We start from the raw sequence: 20,748 nt of genomic DNA, 5'->3' as shown, positions 1-20,748 counted from the left end.
AAAAAAATAAAATCTTACAGTCAAACTAAGAAATATAAGGAGTATTTTTTATTTTTTTTTTGAGATTTATGTATAAAAAATCCGTGCATCGCACGGTCTTTTATCTAGTATTAATATATATTTGTTTTTTTTTTCCTTGTAATATTTCTCATTTCACTTTTGTAAATGCGTTATTTCAATTACTATTATCTTTAATTACTTATATATAAAACTAAAAAAAAATCTGATATTGATACAGTATTAATAGATGAATTTAACGAAATCCTACACAACTAATTTTATTTAAGATAGTTAAAGTAGATCATATAAATAGAGCAAAAATTAAAGTTTTGCAAGGAAAAAAATAGAGCAAGTAGTATTATGATTACATTAAAACATCTGCACCTTAAAATAATAATACAATAGTAGGAGTTTTTCATAATTGAAATTAATAATAATAAAAAAAAATTAAAAAAAAATAAAATTGTATAATACTTTTATTTGACAAAAATTAAATAATAATGTAGTATTGTACACAATTTTTTTTATAAGAATTTAATTGAAGTGTTAGAAGTAAAAAATGAGTACTCACTGTCACTACATTTGATTTGATAAGTAGTACATGCTTTCATACATACAAAATCATGTGATCTACCTATGTACATATATTGTATAAGCAAATTATTATATTTTTACCTTGCTTATGGCTATATATACGCTTGTAACAAGACCTGTCAATTTTTTACGTGACTCGTTTTTTTGGGTTTTGTACAAAAAAAAATTTCCCCCAAATCCGATTAAACCCATAAATTTGTGAGTAAAATCCAACACGGCTCGCCAACCCATTTTTTTGAGGTTTTTTTTCTTATCTTTTAAAAAATACATTTATTAAAAAAATGAAAATTAGTTTTTTTGATTGAGTTTGATCATCAATCCACCATTTTACATTCATGTCTCTCTCATCTATCTCTTTCTCAACCTCACGACCCACACCAACTGCAAGGAAGTAGTAATGGAGGAATGTTATGCGTGTAGAAATGCATAACAAGGGGCATTCATGTAATTACATATATATACGGGAGTTGTATCACTGGATGATCAAATAATACCACTGAACATACTGTGATTCTATATATGCATTCAGTTGTACTAAATTTATGCATAAATAGTATCACTGAAGATTCAATAGTACTATTTAAGCTTACAATAGAACAATCAGCATGTGGTCCCCCATCACGTGAGACAATCTGGCCAAAAAATAGGTAGGGTCCACCACATACCTCTCTCTTCCTATCTCTCTCCTCTTTTCTCTCTCTACCATGTATTTTTTTAGAATATTTTAATCATTGTTATGTATTTACAAATACATAACATTCTTCCCTTTAAAATTCCTCCACCAACTACATCCACCTAGCCCACACAAGCAAACGTTGTCAAATGATATTTACATAATCAAAGGGATTATATACACCTAAATATTTACATAATCAAAGGGATTTCAAATGATAATTCAGTGATATCAAGAAATAATATCAAGAGATATTATTCTCCACATATTTGTAGGATTCCTCCTTAAATTTTGTTATGTTTACAAGTTTTATTTTTGACTACATTATTGTTATTTTGAATAATTATTAGTTCGGCAAACCGCACCCAATATTTTGTATGACAACAAACTGTACGTATCCTCCAACAAATAATATATATCCCCCCAATAAACTGTACGTATCCTCTATCAAATAACAAATATTCTCCAACAAGTTTTACATATCCTCTATCAAATAATACATATCCTCCACCAAATACTACATATTCTAACAAACTGTATCTATCCTCTATCAAATAACACATATCCTCCACCACTACATATCATATATACTACCAAATAACACATATCCTCTAAAAAATTGTACTTATCATCTATCAAAGATAAATTGATATGTATCCTCTAAATAATATATATCCCCAACAAACCGTATGTATCCTCTATCAAATAACACATATCCTCTAACAAGTTGTACATATCCTCTATCAAGTAATGCATATTCTCCACCAAATACTACACATCATATATACTTGCCGCAAGAATTCTTGGGTGTGGCTTCTCTTTGAATAATTAGAAATCGGATGTGCTTTTATCACGATTTAAATAATGTAGTATAAATGTAATGAATAAATATAATATTTGCAAACATGATCTTATGAAAAAAAAAAAAAATTGGTTTTAATAATTCTAATATTGAGTCATTTACGTAAAATTTCAACTGTTAATTATTCTTAGCTTGAACAATCCCAATTTCAGGGGGAGATTTCTTTTAATAATTAATAGGCCAAATGACAAAAACAATAAATAACCAAAACACCCAACCCCACCTCCGGTAAGCGACAACCCACCATTTCCTCGCCCCCAACCCCAACCCCCAAAGCAACCGCCGTCCCCAGCCACGAAACCCACCTCCTCTCTTTCCTTAGCCCCGAAACCGCACCCCTTCCCCTTGCCCAACTGTGAAACCCCACCCCTCCCACTCCCCAGCCCCAAAAACCTCCTTAAAGAAGTATTTCAAGGCTAGGGAAGAGGAGAGGGATAGGGGAAAGGGGAGGGTGGTGATTTTCAAGGGGTAAGGGTAGCTTCAAGCTGTCCGGGTCGCGGGTGCGGCAGAGGTTGCTACTGATGCTGCTAATTCGTGCCAAATTTGCTGCAATTGATGTTGGTGCGTGAGGTGGAAGACAAGAGGCTGCTTGATGAGTTACGTTGATGGGGATGAGTTGGGTGACAGTGAGCGGTTCCGGTGATGGGGGTGGGAGTGGGAGTGTGGAGCTACCGGAGGTGGGGGTGGGAAGTGGCATGGCTGGTGTTTTTAAATGTTTTTATTTATTATTTTATTTTATTTTAGACTAATTGCATGTTGACCCATGTATATTAAACCAAAAAAAAAAAAAAAAAAAAAAAATTGTTTATCGGGTTATCATTCATTTGGGACTAATAAAAGCGAATATACCTCAATGTTTGAATTTTTTCAAAATAATCGATAATTGGGATTATATAAAGAGAATACATGAAAATTGAGATTATTTTTATCAATTTTACCCAAAAGATAAGCTATAACAAAAATAAATAAATAAAGAAATAAATAAATAAATAAAATAATAATAATTGGGTCTAAACAAAAATAAAAAAAAATATAATAAAATACACCTAATAGCAACTCTAATGGTTGTAGTTAGGGACTTGCTTACTATTTTCAAAAGCTTCTAACTATTAGATAGACCATTGAAGCTAAAAAATACAATCAGCTTGGCAAATATAAAGCTAATTTCCTTGAGAAGATAGTTTCCAAACTTTTAGAAATAATTTAATAATATAATCAAATTTTTAAAGCAAATCGAAAAGGTTAAGATTATTAAAATAGCAAGCCATTAACTAACCATTTAGGCACAATATAGCTACAAAGAGAATTAGCTTAAAATCCTATGTGACAATGAAAGCTTATTTCACAATAAACTTACTGTAGAAATGCTCTAATTTTTAGCCGAACGAGGATTTATTAAATTTGCATTGTATTGGAATTACTTTACTTTACACTTGAGACAAATTTATATCCATGGAAGATAAAACTGCATCTTTAAAGAGAACCCAAACTAATTCACTGTATTTTCAATGCCTACCAATCAAAGGGCTGTAAACAAATTGATAAACTCCATTATCCTTACCAAAGTATATAGACTGGACTGAAAGCAACAGAACAGGAATCAAAAATTGGTTGTATAAATATTAAAATAGCTTACATTCCTTATTCCCGTTATTCCCATTTTCCATCTTGATCGTTCTTTACAATTGCTTCATGTTGGAAGTAGACAAACATGTATCACCATTCTCCTTAAAAAGAAAAGCCAATCCAAAATGTCTACCTTAAAAGTCGTAACTTTCAGCACTGTCAAAATCGTGCGCCCTCCCACCCTCCAGCAACATCTTTGTGTATTACATTCGAACACAGCTGATTACTACCAAACTAAGCAATAGATACAATGAGGGGGAAAGACAAGCTTAAAAAATATACATTCTAAAACAGCTTTCGTAACCATATTGCTGCTTTTAGGCCTCACATCTAAATATTGAAATGTGGAAATCTACGAACTTCCACTAGATCAGAAAGATCAAACTTCCAACAGATCACAACCATATCCCCAAGACAACCCATTATATAGGTTGCAACATCAATCACCATGTTAGCAGCAACAGATTCTACCTGAACCTTGGTCATGACCAATGAGGACTTCTTTATGTCATGCAAGCATCCATTATCATGACAAGGTTTATTCCGAGCCAAGATTTCAATTAGTTTCCATCACATGAAACAAGTGGTTTAACCTTATTCTGGACACAACCGGGCACGCCCAGGATTAAGAAGTGATTCGGACATTACCCATCCCTGTCATAGATAAAAGCTACCAATCAATGTCCGAAGCAATTAAAATAGGGTAGGGGTAACAACTCACAGAGTAACAAGCACTACGCACACATCACTTTTCACTGCCATTATGGGATGCTATTAAATAATAAACTGAATTTCCTTCAATTTGAAATTTTTAAATATCTTACAAGAAATTATATCCTACGCAAAGCCAACTAAGAGACACAAATTAAAATTATCAGGGAAACACAAACAAATTCTAGAACTTTTAAGATTTTTGTCACCCATACACCAAAATGAACCAGAAGTTCCATATAAGATTCTACAATGAAACTACGCATCATGAGAGACCAAACACATCCTTAGAGCACAATTGCATGTATGAAGCAGCAGAGAAAATTTGACAGAAGTCAGAAGTAAAAGCAAGAGAAATATAAGTGCTCAACAACATATAAATGTAATAAATGCTCTTAATCCAATAAAAGTAATAGAAACAGATAACACAATATATTAAGACAAAGTTTCCTTCCAAGTTACCTGTTCAGCAGCTTTATATTTGAACAGGCCATATGTAGATGAAACCATCTTGCAGGATTCAGCCACAAGAGACTCAATGTTTCCAGGCATGGCTATAGTGCCTAAGTAATCATGCCCACGATTCTTCCCAGAAGCACTCTGCTTTTTTACTGATGATCGAATAGAATAATTAAGTACATAACCCTGCAGAGGTGAAACTACAGAAGATTAGTTTCAGGTATACCTAGAGGGACGAAGAAATGCAACAATAAAGAAACCCTCAGAGTCACTTACATGGAATGCGGCTTTTAAGATGTCTTCAGGCTTTGCCTGATCCTTGAGCAATGCACATACTTTGTTCTTTACAGGATTGTAGGTCACCACATATCTCTCCCTCTACACAAAAGTAATTGAGAAAGTGGGTCAAAAGAAGTCGAAAAAACTAATATGTTCAAATAATTAAACAAATCATCCACACAGAAAAAGTGCATTAAGACCAAGATCCTTGTAATATGTACCTCAAAGAGGGGCTCTAGTGCAATATATAAACCTGGATCTTGGAATGCATCCTTGAATTTACAGCCTGTCAAATTCGACAGCTCAAGTTTCCACCATAAGTTGGAAAATTACAGGGACAAAAACTATAAATTATGAAGATTCATCATACCAAGTTGAACGGAGCTATCATGTACCCATGGAAATGAAAAAACACTTTCCTTTAAATTTCCTTCTTTCAGAGAAGGAACACGCCCTACAGGAACATAATACATGATTAGAAATAATATTGTACCATTGCTTGATAAAGTAAAGGATATACCATCGAAAAACTGCAGTTTAGCATAACAATACATAAAACATCCCAAAAGTATGCTTCCAGGAAAACCATTAAGGACCTGTTTGGTTAGAAGTGTTTTGGGTAAAAAGTAGAGGTTATGCCAAAATTAGTGGTTTGAGCAGTCAAACAGCTCATTTTAGTATTTGGTTAGCATCATTTTGCAAGCAGTTGTTTGGTCCCAAAAAGCTTATTTTAGCAGCGTTTTGAAACGAGATTTGGAGGTTTGAGGTGAAAATTACACGTTTATCCAAATATCTATCTTGTTCCTCCATTGGATCCATACTTCAAGATTAGAAAAAGAAATTTCCTTAACAGCCCCAAAAAAATCCATAAATATTTTACATCAAATGAAATTCCATAGCAACAAGTTCAACCTACACCATTGTATACATACATTCATCAAGAAAAGGGGAGAACTTATCCTAAAAGATGAAAGTTAATTAATTAATTAATTCTAAATTATACTATAAGAACAACTAAAAATCATAATTTTCAAATTCTTTTTGCATGCATGAGAATAACCAAGAGGTCTAAAAATTTAAGAGGATAGGTATAAATGAATGTGGTACATAATTTAGAATTACAAAAAATGAGAAACGGAAAAGAAAAAGTTACTTTTTCTTTTGGAGAGAGAATATACATGCTTAGGAAAGTATGTGGTTAAAAAATCTCAAGGAAGTGAATGATAGGGAATGACATTTTTTATTTCTTCCTTTTATATACGGAGTAAGAATTTAACGAGTTAATCTTAAATATGTCCCCTTTTATTCACTGAAAAAAGTGATTTCTTATTTTTAAAATATGAATGATAAAATATAAATGAATGTGGTACATAATTTTATCAATACATATCATCAGACTAATATATTTCCATACAAGTCTATATCAATAACAAAAAAATAAAAATAATAGATAATAAAATAAAATAAGCTAAACAATTCAAAAACAAATTATGTTGATGTCATTATGGGTCATTTTACACACTAAGATACTATAAGCTAACCAACATTTACCAAACACAATCAGAAAGTCAAAAACAGCTGATACAATAACCTAACAGCTAATGTTAGATATCAGCTTGTTACTAAACAAGGCCTAAGTGCTTGGTCACTAGGTGGATTAGCTGATGGGTAGGATTAGAGTGTAGGGTTATAGTCTTATAGATATAATTTGCTGCAATTCAACATAAAAACTTAGAGCTCATGAGGCTTCACGTTTACTGAGCACAGGTATTTGTTTTCCTAAACATGTGATAGAAACATTGATTCTGTAATTGTATTCTTATGGCAAGGTGCTTACTTTTTTGTTCAAAGCCTGGGTATGTTGCCTGGTCAGAGGTTTGGACTTATCAAAAAAAAAAAAAAAAAAGGTGGACTCAGAATTACAAAAAATCAAGCCTGGAATATTGCAGCCCTTGAAAATTATGTGCAGGCCATTGCCACCAAGCAAGATTCAATGTGATTTTTGATGGGTCAATGCCATCTACATAAGGATCATGACGAGTGATAGTACCGTCCCAAGCCTGAAAGTGGATGGAGCTGGAAAAAAATAATGTTCTATCGAAGAGCTATTGAGACAGTTGAGAGATTTCAATGATATAAATGCCTTCTGACTACTCAGGTCTTACTCTGTTAAGGATGTCTACAGGAAGCTAATAAAACAATTCTGGTGCAATGGTATAGAGCTATATGGAACAGGATGACTATAACAAAAGCACAGAATAATTAGTTGGATGCTTGTCCAACAAAGGCTACAAATGAAAGTAGTTCAAGACTGGACTCTGTGGACAAGGTGTGTCTGGTTTGTGGCAGGAGTGATGAGATGTCTGAAGAGCTGACTGGAGCTGAAAAGCTGGACTGGCATGTCAAGTAAAGCAATGTATTCTGGGGTTTGTGAGGCGTATTCAAAAGAGAAGCAGCAGTAGAAAAATTCAAAAAGGTATTGAAATGGACCCAAGTGGCCCAAGCCCACTTGTACCAGCAATCCGAACCTACACTAGGAGGAACAAGAGGCAGCAGGACAACAACAACCAAGGAAGACATGTGAATTGTGAAGCATCCTTAAGAAGTAACAAGACAGCTTGAAGTTCTAATGTTTTAACTTTCATTTTCTAATGTTTAACTTTTATTAGTAAAAGACAAATAGTATAATGAAAAGAGTGACTGACTTTTGTGGTCAACTCTCCATGTAGTAAGTTGTAATATATAGGGAAGGGGAAGACAATGGGAAGGGTATGCTTTTGATGAATTAGACTTTTGTATGAGCTTAGTAGCCTAAAGTTACTCTTAGAGACTAATAGCCTCAAGCTATTACTTATCTTGTAACATTTGACTCATATTCAATCAAACTTCCAACCTTCCTTCAATCTCATTGTTCAATTATTTTACAAAACACCAAACCAGAAAATCAGTCCTTAGCAAACTTGGTATCAAAGCAGCCACGATCATGGTATCGAACACCACGCAAAGGCTGGACACCGTGGAGGAAAGGCTCACGGGTCTGGAAGGCCAAATTGCAGCCATTGATGGGAAACTGAACACCCAAGAGGACTCGCTCACTCGAGTGGTAGAAGCGGCTGTTAAGGCAGCCACGGAGGAGGAGAGAAAAAAAATAGAAGAGGTAATGGCAACCACCACCACCAAGTGGAAGGTCCGTATGGATCGTTTTCGTGTCAACATGAAAACACAAGCCATTGTAGATCGGGGAAAAATTGACAAGTTGCGGGATGAGTTGAAAGCCGTGAAATGGACTCAACCACAACAACCGCGTACTCCTCCGCTGGTACAACGAAGAGGAGAGGGTGCCAAGTCTGGTTGGATGGAGGAATTTTGAAGAACCGACTCCGCCAGACAACGGTGGCTGGCGCAGCGGAGGCTGGCCAAGGGAACATGATGGAGGTGGCGACAGCGGTAGCGGAGGCCATTGGAAACACCGGAAGTTGGAAATGCCGGTTTTCGAAGGCGTAGACCTCGATAACTGGATTATGAGGGCTGATATATATTTTGAATTTTACCAATTGATAGAGAGGGAGAAGATGGAGGCGGCGGATGTGGTGATGGATGGGATGGCGTTGAAGTGGTACCAATGGGAGCAAAAGCGGCGATCGCTAAGGGGGTGGATGGATCTGGGTGCTCAATGAATCGACCATCCCACTTCAGCACATTGCACGAGGCTGGCGGTAGTTCAAGAAAGAACCGTGCAGGAATACTGTCGCCGTTACATCATGTTGGCCGCACCACTTGAAGATATACCTCTGAGCCAAATGATGGGTCAATTTATCAACGGTTTGAGGAGCGAAATTAAAACGGAGTTGAGGCTCCTAAACCCACCCAATCCAGAGCGGGCTATGGAGATGGCAGGTCGAATTGAAGAAAAAAATTGGGTTCGGCTAGGAAATAAAGGGATATTCGGACTCACGGTTTGGGCCAACCCAAATCACTTCCAACAAGCCCTAGCAAAGGAAATGGGCCTAGGCTAATAAGCACTTACGGCTTGCCAACCAAAGTGGACTGTCCAAAAGTTGGTCCAAGCCAACTGAATCACAAACCTCAGTCAATATGGCTAAAAATACGAGCAACTCAACCCAAAAAAATTCGAATGATACCATTATCGAATCGAAATACCTGGAAAGGAGAACAAAGGGGCTCTGTTTTCGGTGCGATAAACGGTGGGGGGTGGGATACCGGTGCAAAAAGAAGGAGATGAGTGTCCTCATGGTGGCTGGAAGCGGCGGCGAAGAGGAGGAAGGCAAAATTGGGGGCGATTCTGCCGAAGACGAGTTGGTGGATTTTGAGTCACGGGGAGTTTCTCTATGCTCCATAGTGGGTATTCCAAACCCGAAAACGATGAAACTTCGAGGGGTGGTGCAGGGAGAGGGTGGTTGTGATGGTTGATCCCGGGGCGACTCACAATTTCATCTCCACCGCGGTCGTGGAGGAGCAAAAATGGTTGAGGGAGGCGAGTTTGGAGTATCGTTGGGTAACGGTGACATGGTGCGAGGCCGGGGAGTATGCGGAGGGGTGAGGGTGAGATTGGCGGAAGAGGTGACGATACTGGATGATTTCTTGCCCATGAGTTTGGGAAATGCCGAGTTAATTTTGGGAGTTCAGTGGCTCGAGAAGTTAGGATCAGGCACTACAAATTGGTGAACTCACATAATGCGATTTGCTATAGCCACTGGTGACACTGGTGGGTACCCAGCTTGGAAAAATCCCAAATTTCTTTGAAAGCTATGATTCGCACCATCAGTAAAGAAGGAAGTGGGGTGTTGGTGGAGATAAATCAGATGGAAGGGGAAGAAGTCGAGCGATAGTAGCTCCACCTATTTTGAAGGAGTATGGCAGCATGTTTGACATGACAGGGAGATGCCACCCCAACGTGGCGATGAGCACGCAATAACCCTCAAAGAGGGGAGCAACCCCATAAGCGTTAGGTCGTATCGATACCCCCAAATTCAGAAAGATGAGATCGAGCGGCTTATTAAGGAGATGTTGAAAGTCGGCATCATCGTCCCTTCTACTAGTCCGTTTTCTAGTCCGGTGTTGTTAGTCAAGAAGGATTGATCGTGGCGATTTTGTGTCTACTACCGAGCACTTAACAAGGAGACAGTAAAGGACAAGTACCCAATTCCCGGTGATTAATGAACTCCTTGACGAGTTACATGGTGCAAGAATTTTTTCCAAGCTTGATCTTAAATCGGGGTATCACCAAATTCGAGTCAAACCCAAAGACACTCACAGGACTGCCTTTCAGACTCACGAGGGTCATTACAAGTTTCTCGTGATGCCTTTTTGGCAAACTAACGCCCCGGCTACCTTCCAATCTTTAATGAACGACATCTTCCGGCCGTATTTGCGTAAGTTCCCACTATAATCATACTTGGAAAAAGTGAAAGATTCGTGATTACAGATAGTGATAATTGCTGGTTGTACATTCTAATGCAATAATGCATAGTCATAACAGTTAATTATGGAGCTGCATTTTCTCTCTCTTGTGCCAGTGGGACCTTACTAGGAGGTTTGATGGAACTTGGTAGTGATTAGGTTGAACAAGTTTTTTGAGTAATACAAAGTACATACTTGAACCAAATTATAAAAACAAAACAGCATGACTAATTCATACCAGTTTTAAGGAAAGAATCCACTGCCACAGTAAATCTTGCCCTGTTCAGCGTGTGTAGTACAACAGACTTCACCTGTTAGAAAGCCAAAATTATACTGTGAGCACATTTAAATTCTAATTTACGAGACAGAAGGACAAAAATGAGCTAGGAAAGCCACCAAACCTCTTGATAAGAACTCAGAACATAACCACATGAAAGAAAGGCAAATGTTGTAACCAAAGATGGGTTCCTTTTCGAAAGCATGATGCTCAGTCCAGTTCCCAACTGCATAGCAATCATTTGTTTATCATCAACTAACAATAAGAAGATTTGTGCAATAGCAAAAACAAAAAAAGAAAGTGGCATACACCATTCATAAATACAATAACACAAATGTATTGCAATCAAATCTACATCTATGCTCATTGAGTGAGAATTTCAAAAGTTAAGAGATCTTTAAGAGAACTATCCAAACCCTTGTTCTCAAGAGCATACTGCAATAAACTAAACACATGATTGGCGTAAAAAGTCTATGAGAGAATACCAGCTTCATGTTCTTGCTAAAATTGGATTGTGTCGAGGTTGTCGATTAGGATATGGCAATGGTTACAATGGACCACAAAGAATGAAACAATCAGTGGTAGTGGGCATAAGAGAAAAGGTTGGGTGGATGAGAAGCTAGGGAGAAAATAAGTAAAGATGATGGGTGGGTTGAGTGACTTTTGGTGAGACCATGGGGGAGACAATGTAGAGAGCAGCTAGGTTGTGAATGAATTTGAGGTAGATAAAATTGGAGAAAGGCAATTGTATTTTTGTTTTTATATTTATATTACCAAACATAATATAAGAAAACAATCATTTTTTTTCCACTCAAATTAAACACAAGTATTCACTTCTCTTTCTTGTTTCTTTTCCTTTATCTTATTTTATGTTCTTGTATATGTTTTTATTTTTTATTTTTATTTCCCTTTATTGTTCTTTTTCTTTTCTTTTCTGTGAGCCAATTAGTTCCTAAATTGACTTTTTCATTAAAAAAAAAAAGAAAAAAAAAAAGAGCATGATCGGCACAAGGGAACAAATCTTTCATATTAGTTGAAGAGGAGAAAGAAAAGATAGAATCCTTATGTGAAGTTAGTCTACTCTAGAGCATTGCCTCCCCCATGAGATAAAGACAGCTGGCTCATGTTGTTACCACAGGCATACTGCTTGAAGGATGCAGAATGCAAAGTTATCTTTGTCTTCTACCATAGCTGAAACTTTAATGTTATTCAGCCACAGGTATGGTTGAACTGATACATAATTACATATCCAAGAGATATGTTAGGGCTCAAAATTTCAGACACTAGGGACATGCATACCTTAATTTTATAGGCATCTTGCATGTGCTTTGCAAAATTGCAAGCCAAGGATAGTGTTAGTTTCACTTTTAATTGAAGTTCAATTTTAAATAGAGCAAGGAATAACTTTAATAATTATAAAATTCAAACACACATCAGACTTTTCTTTTTACTGAATCCCCTTACTCAAAGTTAAAAAGCTCCATTATCTAAATCGTTCTTTCTCAAACTTCAAAGGCTGATTTTGCTCCGAAGGCTGTACTGATACATATCCAAGAGATAGGGCTCAAAATTGGAGACACCTTTGCACGGAGATGCATACCTAGATTTATAGGCTTCTTGCATGTGCTTTGCAAGTCAAGGATACCGTAAGTTTCATTTTCATTTGAAGATAACCGTCAATTTATAGAGATCTAGGGCTTAACTTAGACGACTCTAAATCTTTAAACAAGCATCACATATTCCTCCTTATTCAATCTTAAAAATTAAACCTTGTAGGCTTTTTCATTCTCTCCCCCCTCCATGACCAAACTTTAACAGTGTGTTTGGATTAATTTCTTACAACTTAACCCCTCCATTCCTCTCCCCTCTAATTTCCTTCTTTCCTCATTTGTTATCCAAATGAAAGATAATTTATCCCTTCATTTTCCTTTCCTTCCCTTCCTTTTCCTCCATTTCCTTCAATCCAAACATAGTGTAAAGCTCCATTATAGAAATCATCTTTCTCAAACAAGGTTGATCTTCCTTCACACGCATTCTTCTCTCTTATCCCACTTTCCTTCTTCTTTGCTAGGTAAGGATGGGCTCGGAAGTCGTGGGACGGATGGCAATAAGAGGGAATTGCAACCGGAGCAAAATGGAAATTGGTGCTTAAGGTTGTTGGTGGATTGTTAAAGCCTCTTTTGAAAACTTTACGCAAACATTGTTGCACAACTTTTTTTTTTTGGGGGGGGGGGAGAGGGGGAATTTAAAGTTTCATAACTTAAGACACGTATATCTCAAGATTGATATTTGGAATATATAATTTTCTCTATCCTAAAATTAGAGATTTTAAACTCACCACCACCTTCAATCATGTTTTTAAAATTAACAACTATGTATTTATGGCAAAGGGGTGAATATCTTTGAGGAAAAGATAGAAGTAAGTTGTGGGGTGGCGAAGGCTAAGGGTCTTAGATGTTACTAAAGGTGGAAAGTATGCGAAGGCTAAGGATCTTAGATGTTACTAAAGGTGGAGAGTAATATAAGTTGAGGTTGGTGATTGTGTGGAGGCAACAAAAGATCTTGCAATGAATAGCAAAGGAGCAGAACAACAGAGATAATTCCAAACAACGGAGATAATTTTCTACTTCTTTTCTCTCCCCTCTTCTCCCTACCCTTCCTTCTGTTCCCAAACTTGTATCAAAACAAGTTGTTTACATTAATAAGCCTTCAAAATAACGCAATACTCTAGGCTTCATAGTCCAAAGACATCCTTCTCCATGCCTTAAGCCACGATATAAGGTAAAACTTTTGCATGTTTAATATATATAGCACCCTTACTTTATGGTGGTGTCATTCATCGCCTTACTTAAACGACCCATTGATTTTCCTAATATGCTCCTAATCAAACTCTTTATCTTTCTCATCAAGTTCAAACCATAATTTTCTTTCAATGTAAACTCACCTTCAACAAACTGAAATGGCACCCATAGTCGAAAAACCCGTTCCTTTTCTCTCTCCTCTCCTTCCTACTTCACCACCACCACTAACACCCCTACTACCTCCCCCCTTCTTTTTCTCCACTTTCGTCACAAGCGCGCCTAAGGCGCAGGCACAAGCTACAAAAGGTGTGCGCTTATGCGCTTTTTTCCGATGCATGCACCGTATGTTGTTCCTTTAGTTGTATGGTGTTAATAGTTACATAATAACTTGAACATTAATTATCCAATAATTTTGTCCACATAAAATTCTCATGGCTCCACTTTTAGGCTCATGCAGCAAGACTTTTCATAGCTGCTAATTTTTAAGTATATTTGAGACACTATATCAGGTTTCTATCTACATGGAATTTTATAGAATGTTGCTGCTCCCCTGAGTTGAACATAATCTCTTTGTAAAATACGATAAAGCTCATAGAGTTATTCAAAGAGGTTTATCCGACGCTTGATACAGGAGAATATAATAGATCAATTTGCACAACATGAGCTAGTGTATGCTGTAATTTTATAAAACAAATTGAAATCTTAAAGCAAAACAAAAAGATATCAAAGAATAGCATAAGTAACAAACTGCAGGCATTACGACAAAGATAAATTTCGCATTCATATCTCTAAAAAGGACCAACTGGAGCATATTCCCATTCTTCTGATTAATAAAGAGCGAGAAGCATTAAAAAGAACCACAGCACAAAGCATACCAGATCTGCAATGTTGCCAACACATTCGCCTTTAGCAGTAACATCTCCAATATTCTCACCCTTAGCAAATGCTTTGTAAATTGGAGTACGAGTAGATGTTGAAGTAACAGCACCAACATTCTGTCAGGCAGACAAGCAGATTAAAAAGATTAGCCATGGCATAGAAAGAAATAACAGGCATACAAATGGCCTCCATCAAGACAAATAAGAGAAAAGTAATGCAGAGTAGCCAAACAAAGAAGTATTGGCTCAGATAATTATTCACTATGTTTAACAAGCACCAACAGGTTCAATGTGCAAACTAGACAATCTAGACTCCTTGCACTATCAGCACAAATTGCATGATTGCAGCTATGAGAACTAAACAGAGGAAATAATCAAAGTAGCTCTATCAATTTTCAATTGTATCCCTAACAGTAAATCAAACATGTTATAAACTGCACAAGATTGAAAGGTTCAAGTTTAGCCAGCAAAGTTAGATAAAAAATAACTAATTTGCTTCACTAACGACTCATAACAATCAATCTGCATGTACAAAAGTGCAATTATATGCGTGAAGACAGACATCTATGCAATAATAGACTACAAATCCAATTCAGCCAATTCACAAGTTATTTTTTTGTAGAAGAACAAAGTAGCAAGTGTATCCTGAGTATCTAATCTAACCTTAGCTACATTGGCAGCACAAGCCAAAGGCAGAAACAAATTTGGCATTGCAGCAGTTGCCAGCTCTATCCCAGCTCCCAATTCCATCAATAGATCACCAGAGAATCTAAGCTGAAAGAATTAATTGATCACATGAAAGCAAAGAATATTGTCACAATTACACACAAAACAGACGGAAAAGGGAGAGATACCTACTTGCTTCAAATCATAGTCAAATTTCTTTCCTTGTCGAGCAAAGAGCATTTTTCCAACCCGGCCAGCACCATCCTACACATTACAATTGTATCAATAAAGACCCCTGTGATTCTCTTAAAAAAATTATAGAAAAATATTTCAAGATTAATGTCCCAAATTCACAAGGAACTACAAACTTGTATAAACTACAAAAGGCCGAGTTACTTCAAAGTAATAGGTAGTTGGCTCTGTTTATTCATCCTATTTTAATACAATATTACTTATTTCAGATTAGATCACAAGTTCAAATTAGTAAAATTTATTACCTTATCTTTTTTTTTTTTTTCTTTTTTAGCAAATTTTTATCGCTGAACATAATAGTTTTGTAATGAAAAGAATCATGATAATTACATAATTGGAAAAGGCACATTAATACAAATCTAATAAGACCTCATTTGATACATTGTCTTCCTTATGGATTAGCGTACATATCAAGTCAAAGTTTAGTTGAATCAGGCAATCAAAAACATAATTTCAAAACATATCAAATCAGAAAAATATTTTCAGATCAAGTCTGATGTGCAAAAATAAGGTGAACTAAATATAGCCAAAATTAAAGAGAACTTTTTTTTTCAACCACACATCTACAAGACTAACAATGATGAGGGTGCTCATACTAGAGGCACTTGCCTCTCAGATTATATATGCTTATTTCTTGGCCTTTGTCAATCAAATTCGATAATAAAAACAGAGTAATTAATTGCGAATTACTAAGATTATAGAGTCCAACATATTAACATAAATAAGCAAATCTCTCCCAACCAAAGGGTCATGCATGACAAATCTATTGATTTTGAAACAGAACAGCCAGAAGAATACACTATTTCCTATACTAGATTCTGTAAAAATGTTTGTTCTTATACAGCCCATTTCTAAAAGTTTGCCTTAAAAGATAAGACCTCCAGGCTGGGACATTCAGAATGATATTCTTGGCACAGTATCTATACCTTGCATGTAAATATACTGAGCAGAGAATGTGCACTTCAGCAATAGAATTATGCCCACGAAAAGACATATTGGTAGATTATAAGTACAATGAAACGAAATAGAAGCCCTCAATAAATTACTCTTAATAGATGAATGAAACAAATATATAGCATAAACTCAAGTAAAAATAAAGCTTTTGGCAGACTATATAGGGAAGAATACATATGTATAAATTATAATACAAAGCATTCAACACTTCAAACTCAATTTAATTGTTTAAATTACCTTAAGGATCCAATTGATAGCAACAGCACCAGGAGTAGCTCTGCTTCTAGATACTCCAACAGAAGTCAACAGTGTTTGTGTTGTAAAGACACCCATAGCTCCACCAAAGAAATGCTACAGAAAATACTACAAGTTTAGTGACATACAAATGGTTCCCATAATGCATCTCTAATGTCACAATTAAATTAAACAATAGTACAGGCTGTACAGCTTGCCAACAGAGATAGCAAGATCACACCTCAAGCCCTCAAATGGAGAAATCATTATGAGCTGGTCCATTAACCATCATAAAGTGGGGATTTTTAATGGTAAAGTTTCCAGTGTATAAGGAAGGGGCTTAAGGCAAGATATGAACAAGGAGGTGACCCATTTTATTTAGGAAAAATGGAAACTAATAATCCCACCTTTATCTTTTCTGCTCAAAACAATCCCACCTTTTCGAAATCTAAAAACAATCCCACCTTTGACCCCCATCTGCTCAAAACGAGCCTTTTAACCTACAACTGTTTAATAGGTTAATTTTTTTTTTTTTTTTTACTTTATTTTTTTTTTTCAATCTCACATCTCCCACCTTAGCTACCCACCATAACCACCACCACCCTTCCATAAGCACCACCATATCACCACCTAACTCCACCACCTTCTTTCTCTCTCCTAACCTCAACCACCCCACCACAACTAACCACGACCCCAGCAACCCGACCACCCCCAAAACCCCCTAACACCAACCACCCCAGCCACCTTGAAACGTCGACCACCCCAACCAACCTGAAACCCTGACCATCCACCCTGAAACCCGACTACCCTAATCACCCACGAAATCTGCCCCTTAAACACAACCAACCTAGCCATCCAAAACTCCAAGATCGAGGTCGAAAACCAACCAAAACCCCACCCCAAAATACCGCCTAACCCCTAGTCCTAAACCCACCTGAATCGGAGACTTCACTCAAGTCCGACCACTCCATTCAACTCGAAACCCCTTACCTCGATCATGCGACCACCCCATCAACGGGGAAACCGGGAGATTTTGACAGGGGAGAGAATCAAGGAATGGTAATTGCGGAAAGGTGATGGAGTTGGCTCCGGCAAGGGGAGGTGGGTCGACCGGGGGTGGGTCGGTCCGGCAAGGGAAGGGATCGGGAAGGGCAAGGGGTTTTTTATTATTATTTTTTTTTAATATCCTTTTTTTGCCAATAAGAAGGTGAAACATGTTAAGTCACCTTCTTAAACGGGTTACTAATTTGACAAACCGGTAAATGGCTCATTTTGAGCAGATGGAGGTCAAGGGTGGGATTGTTTCCAGATTTCGAAAAGGTGGGATTGTTTTGACCAGACAAGCTAAAGGTAGGATTATTAGTTTTCATTTTTCCTTATATTTAATATATATTTTTTATAAGGAAAAAAAAAAAGCTGGCTATTTCCTTGACAAGCTTTTTAATTTCTATGCTCCTTATGCCGTTAGTGTGAGATCAGTGAAGAAAATTAAACTTTGTAGAAGTAGAATATGCAGAAGTCTTAGAACAGATTTTGAAATAAGAGTTGATTTGGCAGGCAAAACCTCAATATCGAGAAATGAAAACCCTCTCTAACACAGAAAATAAGGTCTCCAAAATTCAATCTACAATGTAGAAAAACTTTCAACTTTGCAAATTCCAAATACCTTTAGTGCCCTCCATGTCATGTATGGAACGTATGAAGGTGAGACACTGTCAGGAAAGCCTTCAGGAACAACATAGGATCGTATAAATGACACTAATTCCTGCACCCAAAAAAACAAAAAAATTCACAAATTGTAACATCAATTCACCAAATGCAATCAATCAAAATACAAAACTCTTTGAAGCAATAAGAGAAAATTTTCCAATGCAGCCTTGAGTTAAGAAATTCCTGCTCATCAAAATACAAAACCTCCAGTTCGGTTCTCTACTCAGTATGAAACTTATTGCAGCTTTTGTTACACAAGTCATTAGCAAAAAATATTCAATTGTCATAACCCAAAATTAAATGCCTCATGATTAACCTTGAATAATAAATAAATAGGATGATACATGGAATGGATTCAAACACATAAAATTCCAAGCAGTTAGGTTCGGAACAAATTCAATTTCCCAAATAAGAAGTTACAGAATAAAGCAAGGATGACCAAGAAGAAAAACAAATTAACAATTATCAATCAAACAAAAAAAAAATATAAATGAAAATATTGATATTTCATTTTCTCTTGCCGAGAAACGAAACTATAAAATCAATCAGAAGAAAACAACTTGGAAGCCCGAAACTATCTACATTAAATCAAAATCATCAGACATTTCATAGGGAATCATATTACATACTAATAATCATCTAACAATCACTAATAAACTAAGAAAACAATGGTAACAAAATTTAACAAAAAGAAACAAATGACCAACTATATTACTCGGCCTCGAGTACTCATATTTATCATAGGTACGTGTTTAAGGGTCAGACTCAGCTATTTTGTCAATAATAATTTCCATTGACCATACCCAAAATTACAGCCTACACCTAAAAAAAACACAAATTTACAATATCAAAATAATAATAATAATAATATGTAAATGAGATGAAACCGTACATCAGTGGGAGAAAGAGGAGTCTGCAAAGAAACAGAACGAATAGAGCCCTTTTTAAAATTTCCGAAGGGATCATTCTCAGCAACATATTTCCAACGACGACCATCGATCTCTTCGCAACAAATCAACCTCAAATTAGAATCAATGTATTCATCTTCAACAAGGCCTAGCCTCAAATTCTTGCTCTCCAAAGCAGCAGGAAGAGTGGGAGGAATAGCAGGCGGAGAATTGGCAGGCGACGAAGGAGCAAAGGCTAAACTGGCGCTGATTCGAATGGTTTCCCTGACGAGAAGACGCGCATCTTGCGACGAAGAGGAAAGGGTTTGCGCAGGTGATGATGATTGTCGAAGGTTGAGAGGCGCCATCGACAAGTTCGAGGTAGGAGAGAGAAAATAGGGAATTAAGAGGAAGGGAAAAATGAAGGGTGTGGGAGTTATGAATGAAAGGGAGGAGTGTTTGTGGGTGTGTAGGTGGCTGACCCTACCGAAATTCTTAACGACATTGAAAGACACGTGAGATTAGGGCCACTTTTGGAAATCATGGAAACTTCTTTTTCTACGTTGCAGGCTTTTTTTTAGTTCAGGGGATGGGCAAGTGTTCATTTTTTATTTTTTTGGGCTTATTAATGGATTTTTCCCCAAAATGAGTCTAATTTTATAAGAATTTTGCAAATTGATTACGTGACAAAATAATTTACCAAACTAAGCTTCCAGGGTAAAACGATGTCCGAATGCCCTGATTTTTTTTAAAAAAATTCAATTTGTAAAATGTTGTCTGAGACAGCGTTTTACCTTTTTGACTTTTTTAAAAAAAAAAAAATTCGTAACCTGTTAAGCTGGAAATGTGAAAAAAAAATTAAAATAAGGTCAAACGCTGTCTGAGGCAGCGTTTTACCTATTTAATGAAACGCTGCCTCAGTCAACGTTTTTATCGCTGAACAGAAGCAGCGTCTTCTTCCTCTCATTCCATTGTTCTTCCTTACATTCCCTCATTTCAATCCCCTAACCCAATCTCTCTCTCACTCAAGCTCTGTGAAGCAACCCGAATCCCCCCAACCACCGCCGCCACCCTCCGACCACCGCCTGCCAACCACCATCCACCGACAGCCCCGAGTAGCCTCACATCACCCCGATTTTGGTACTTGTCCTCTCTTTCTTTGGTTTTTAAAATGTAGGGTTTATTTAATAGTTTTTTTGTTTTTGGAATTGTGGTTAAAATCTTAATAATGTTGAATTGTTAGTGTTGATAATTGTTGGTATTGTTGAATTGTTGAATTGTTAGTGTAGAAAATTATTGAAAATGTTGAATTGTTAGTGTAGATAATTGTTGATAATGTTGATAATTGTTGATAATGGGTGATAATTGTTGGTTTTTGAGTGATTGTGATAACCTACATTGTTGTTTATTAAAGTTGATTTAGGGCTTCTAAGCTGTGTTAATTTGAAAAGTATTTATATTGTT

At 36.4% G+C, this 20,748-nt stretch overlaps 1 protein-coding gene across 1 annotated transcript; it reads right to left on the bottom strand.

Moving 5' to 3' along the window:
* Positions 1–3,636: 3,636 nt before the first annotated feature.
* LOC110717145 (protein root UVB sensitive 6-like) lies at positions 3,637–19,910 on the bottom strand. Its single transcript, XM_021895784.1, has 13 exons — positions 19,290–19,910; positions 18,354–18,452; positions 16,691–16,804; positions 15,440–15,511; positions 15,245–15,355; positions 14,579–14,698; positions 11,027–11,128; positions 10,864–10,936; positions 5,575–5,658; positions 5,426–5,490; positions 5,202–5,303; positions 4,929–5,111; positions 3,637–4,409 (listed from the first exon to the last, which is right to left on the bottom strand). The coding sequence occupies exons 1-13, from the start codon at positions 19,650–19,652 to the stop codon at positions 4,350–4,352; spliced, it is 1,548 nt and encodes a 515-aa protein (XP_021751476.1). The 5' UTR covers positions 19,653–19,910; the 3' UTR covers positions 3,637–4,349.
* Between the last annotated feature and the right edge of the window lie 838 nt (positions 19,911–20,748).

The sequence above is a fragment of the Chenopodium quinoa genome, unplaced genomic scaffold (assembly GCF_001683475.1).
Source record: "Chenopodium quinoa cultivar QQ74 unplaced genomic scaffold, ASM168347v1, whole genome shotgun sequence".
Lineage (NCBI taxonomy): Eukaryota > Viridiplantae > Streptophyta > Magnoliopsida > Caryophyllales > Amaranthaceae > Chenopodium > Chenopodium quinoa.
Note: the sequence above shows the minus strand (reverse complement) of the source record. Positions and strands in the feature narration are given on the sequence as shown.

Bases quoted from the DNA above. Each gene is read 5' to 3' on its own strand.
- LOC110717145 (XM_021895784.1), bottom strand. From the start codon at position 19,652: ATGGCGCCTCTCAACCTTCGACAATCATCATCACCTGCGCAAACCCTT. The intron at 11,129-14,578 runs GTATGCTTTGTG...ATTGCTATGCAG, and splicing joins TTGGCAACATTGCAGATCTG to TTGGGAACTGGACTGAGCAT. The intron at 5,304-5,425 runs GTACATATTACA...ACTTTTGTGTAG, and splicing joins CACTAGAGCCCCTCTTTGAG to AGGGAGAGATATGTGGTGAC.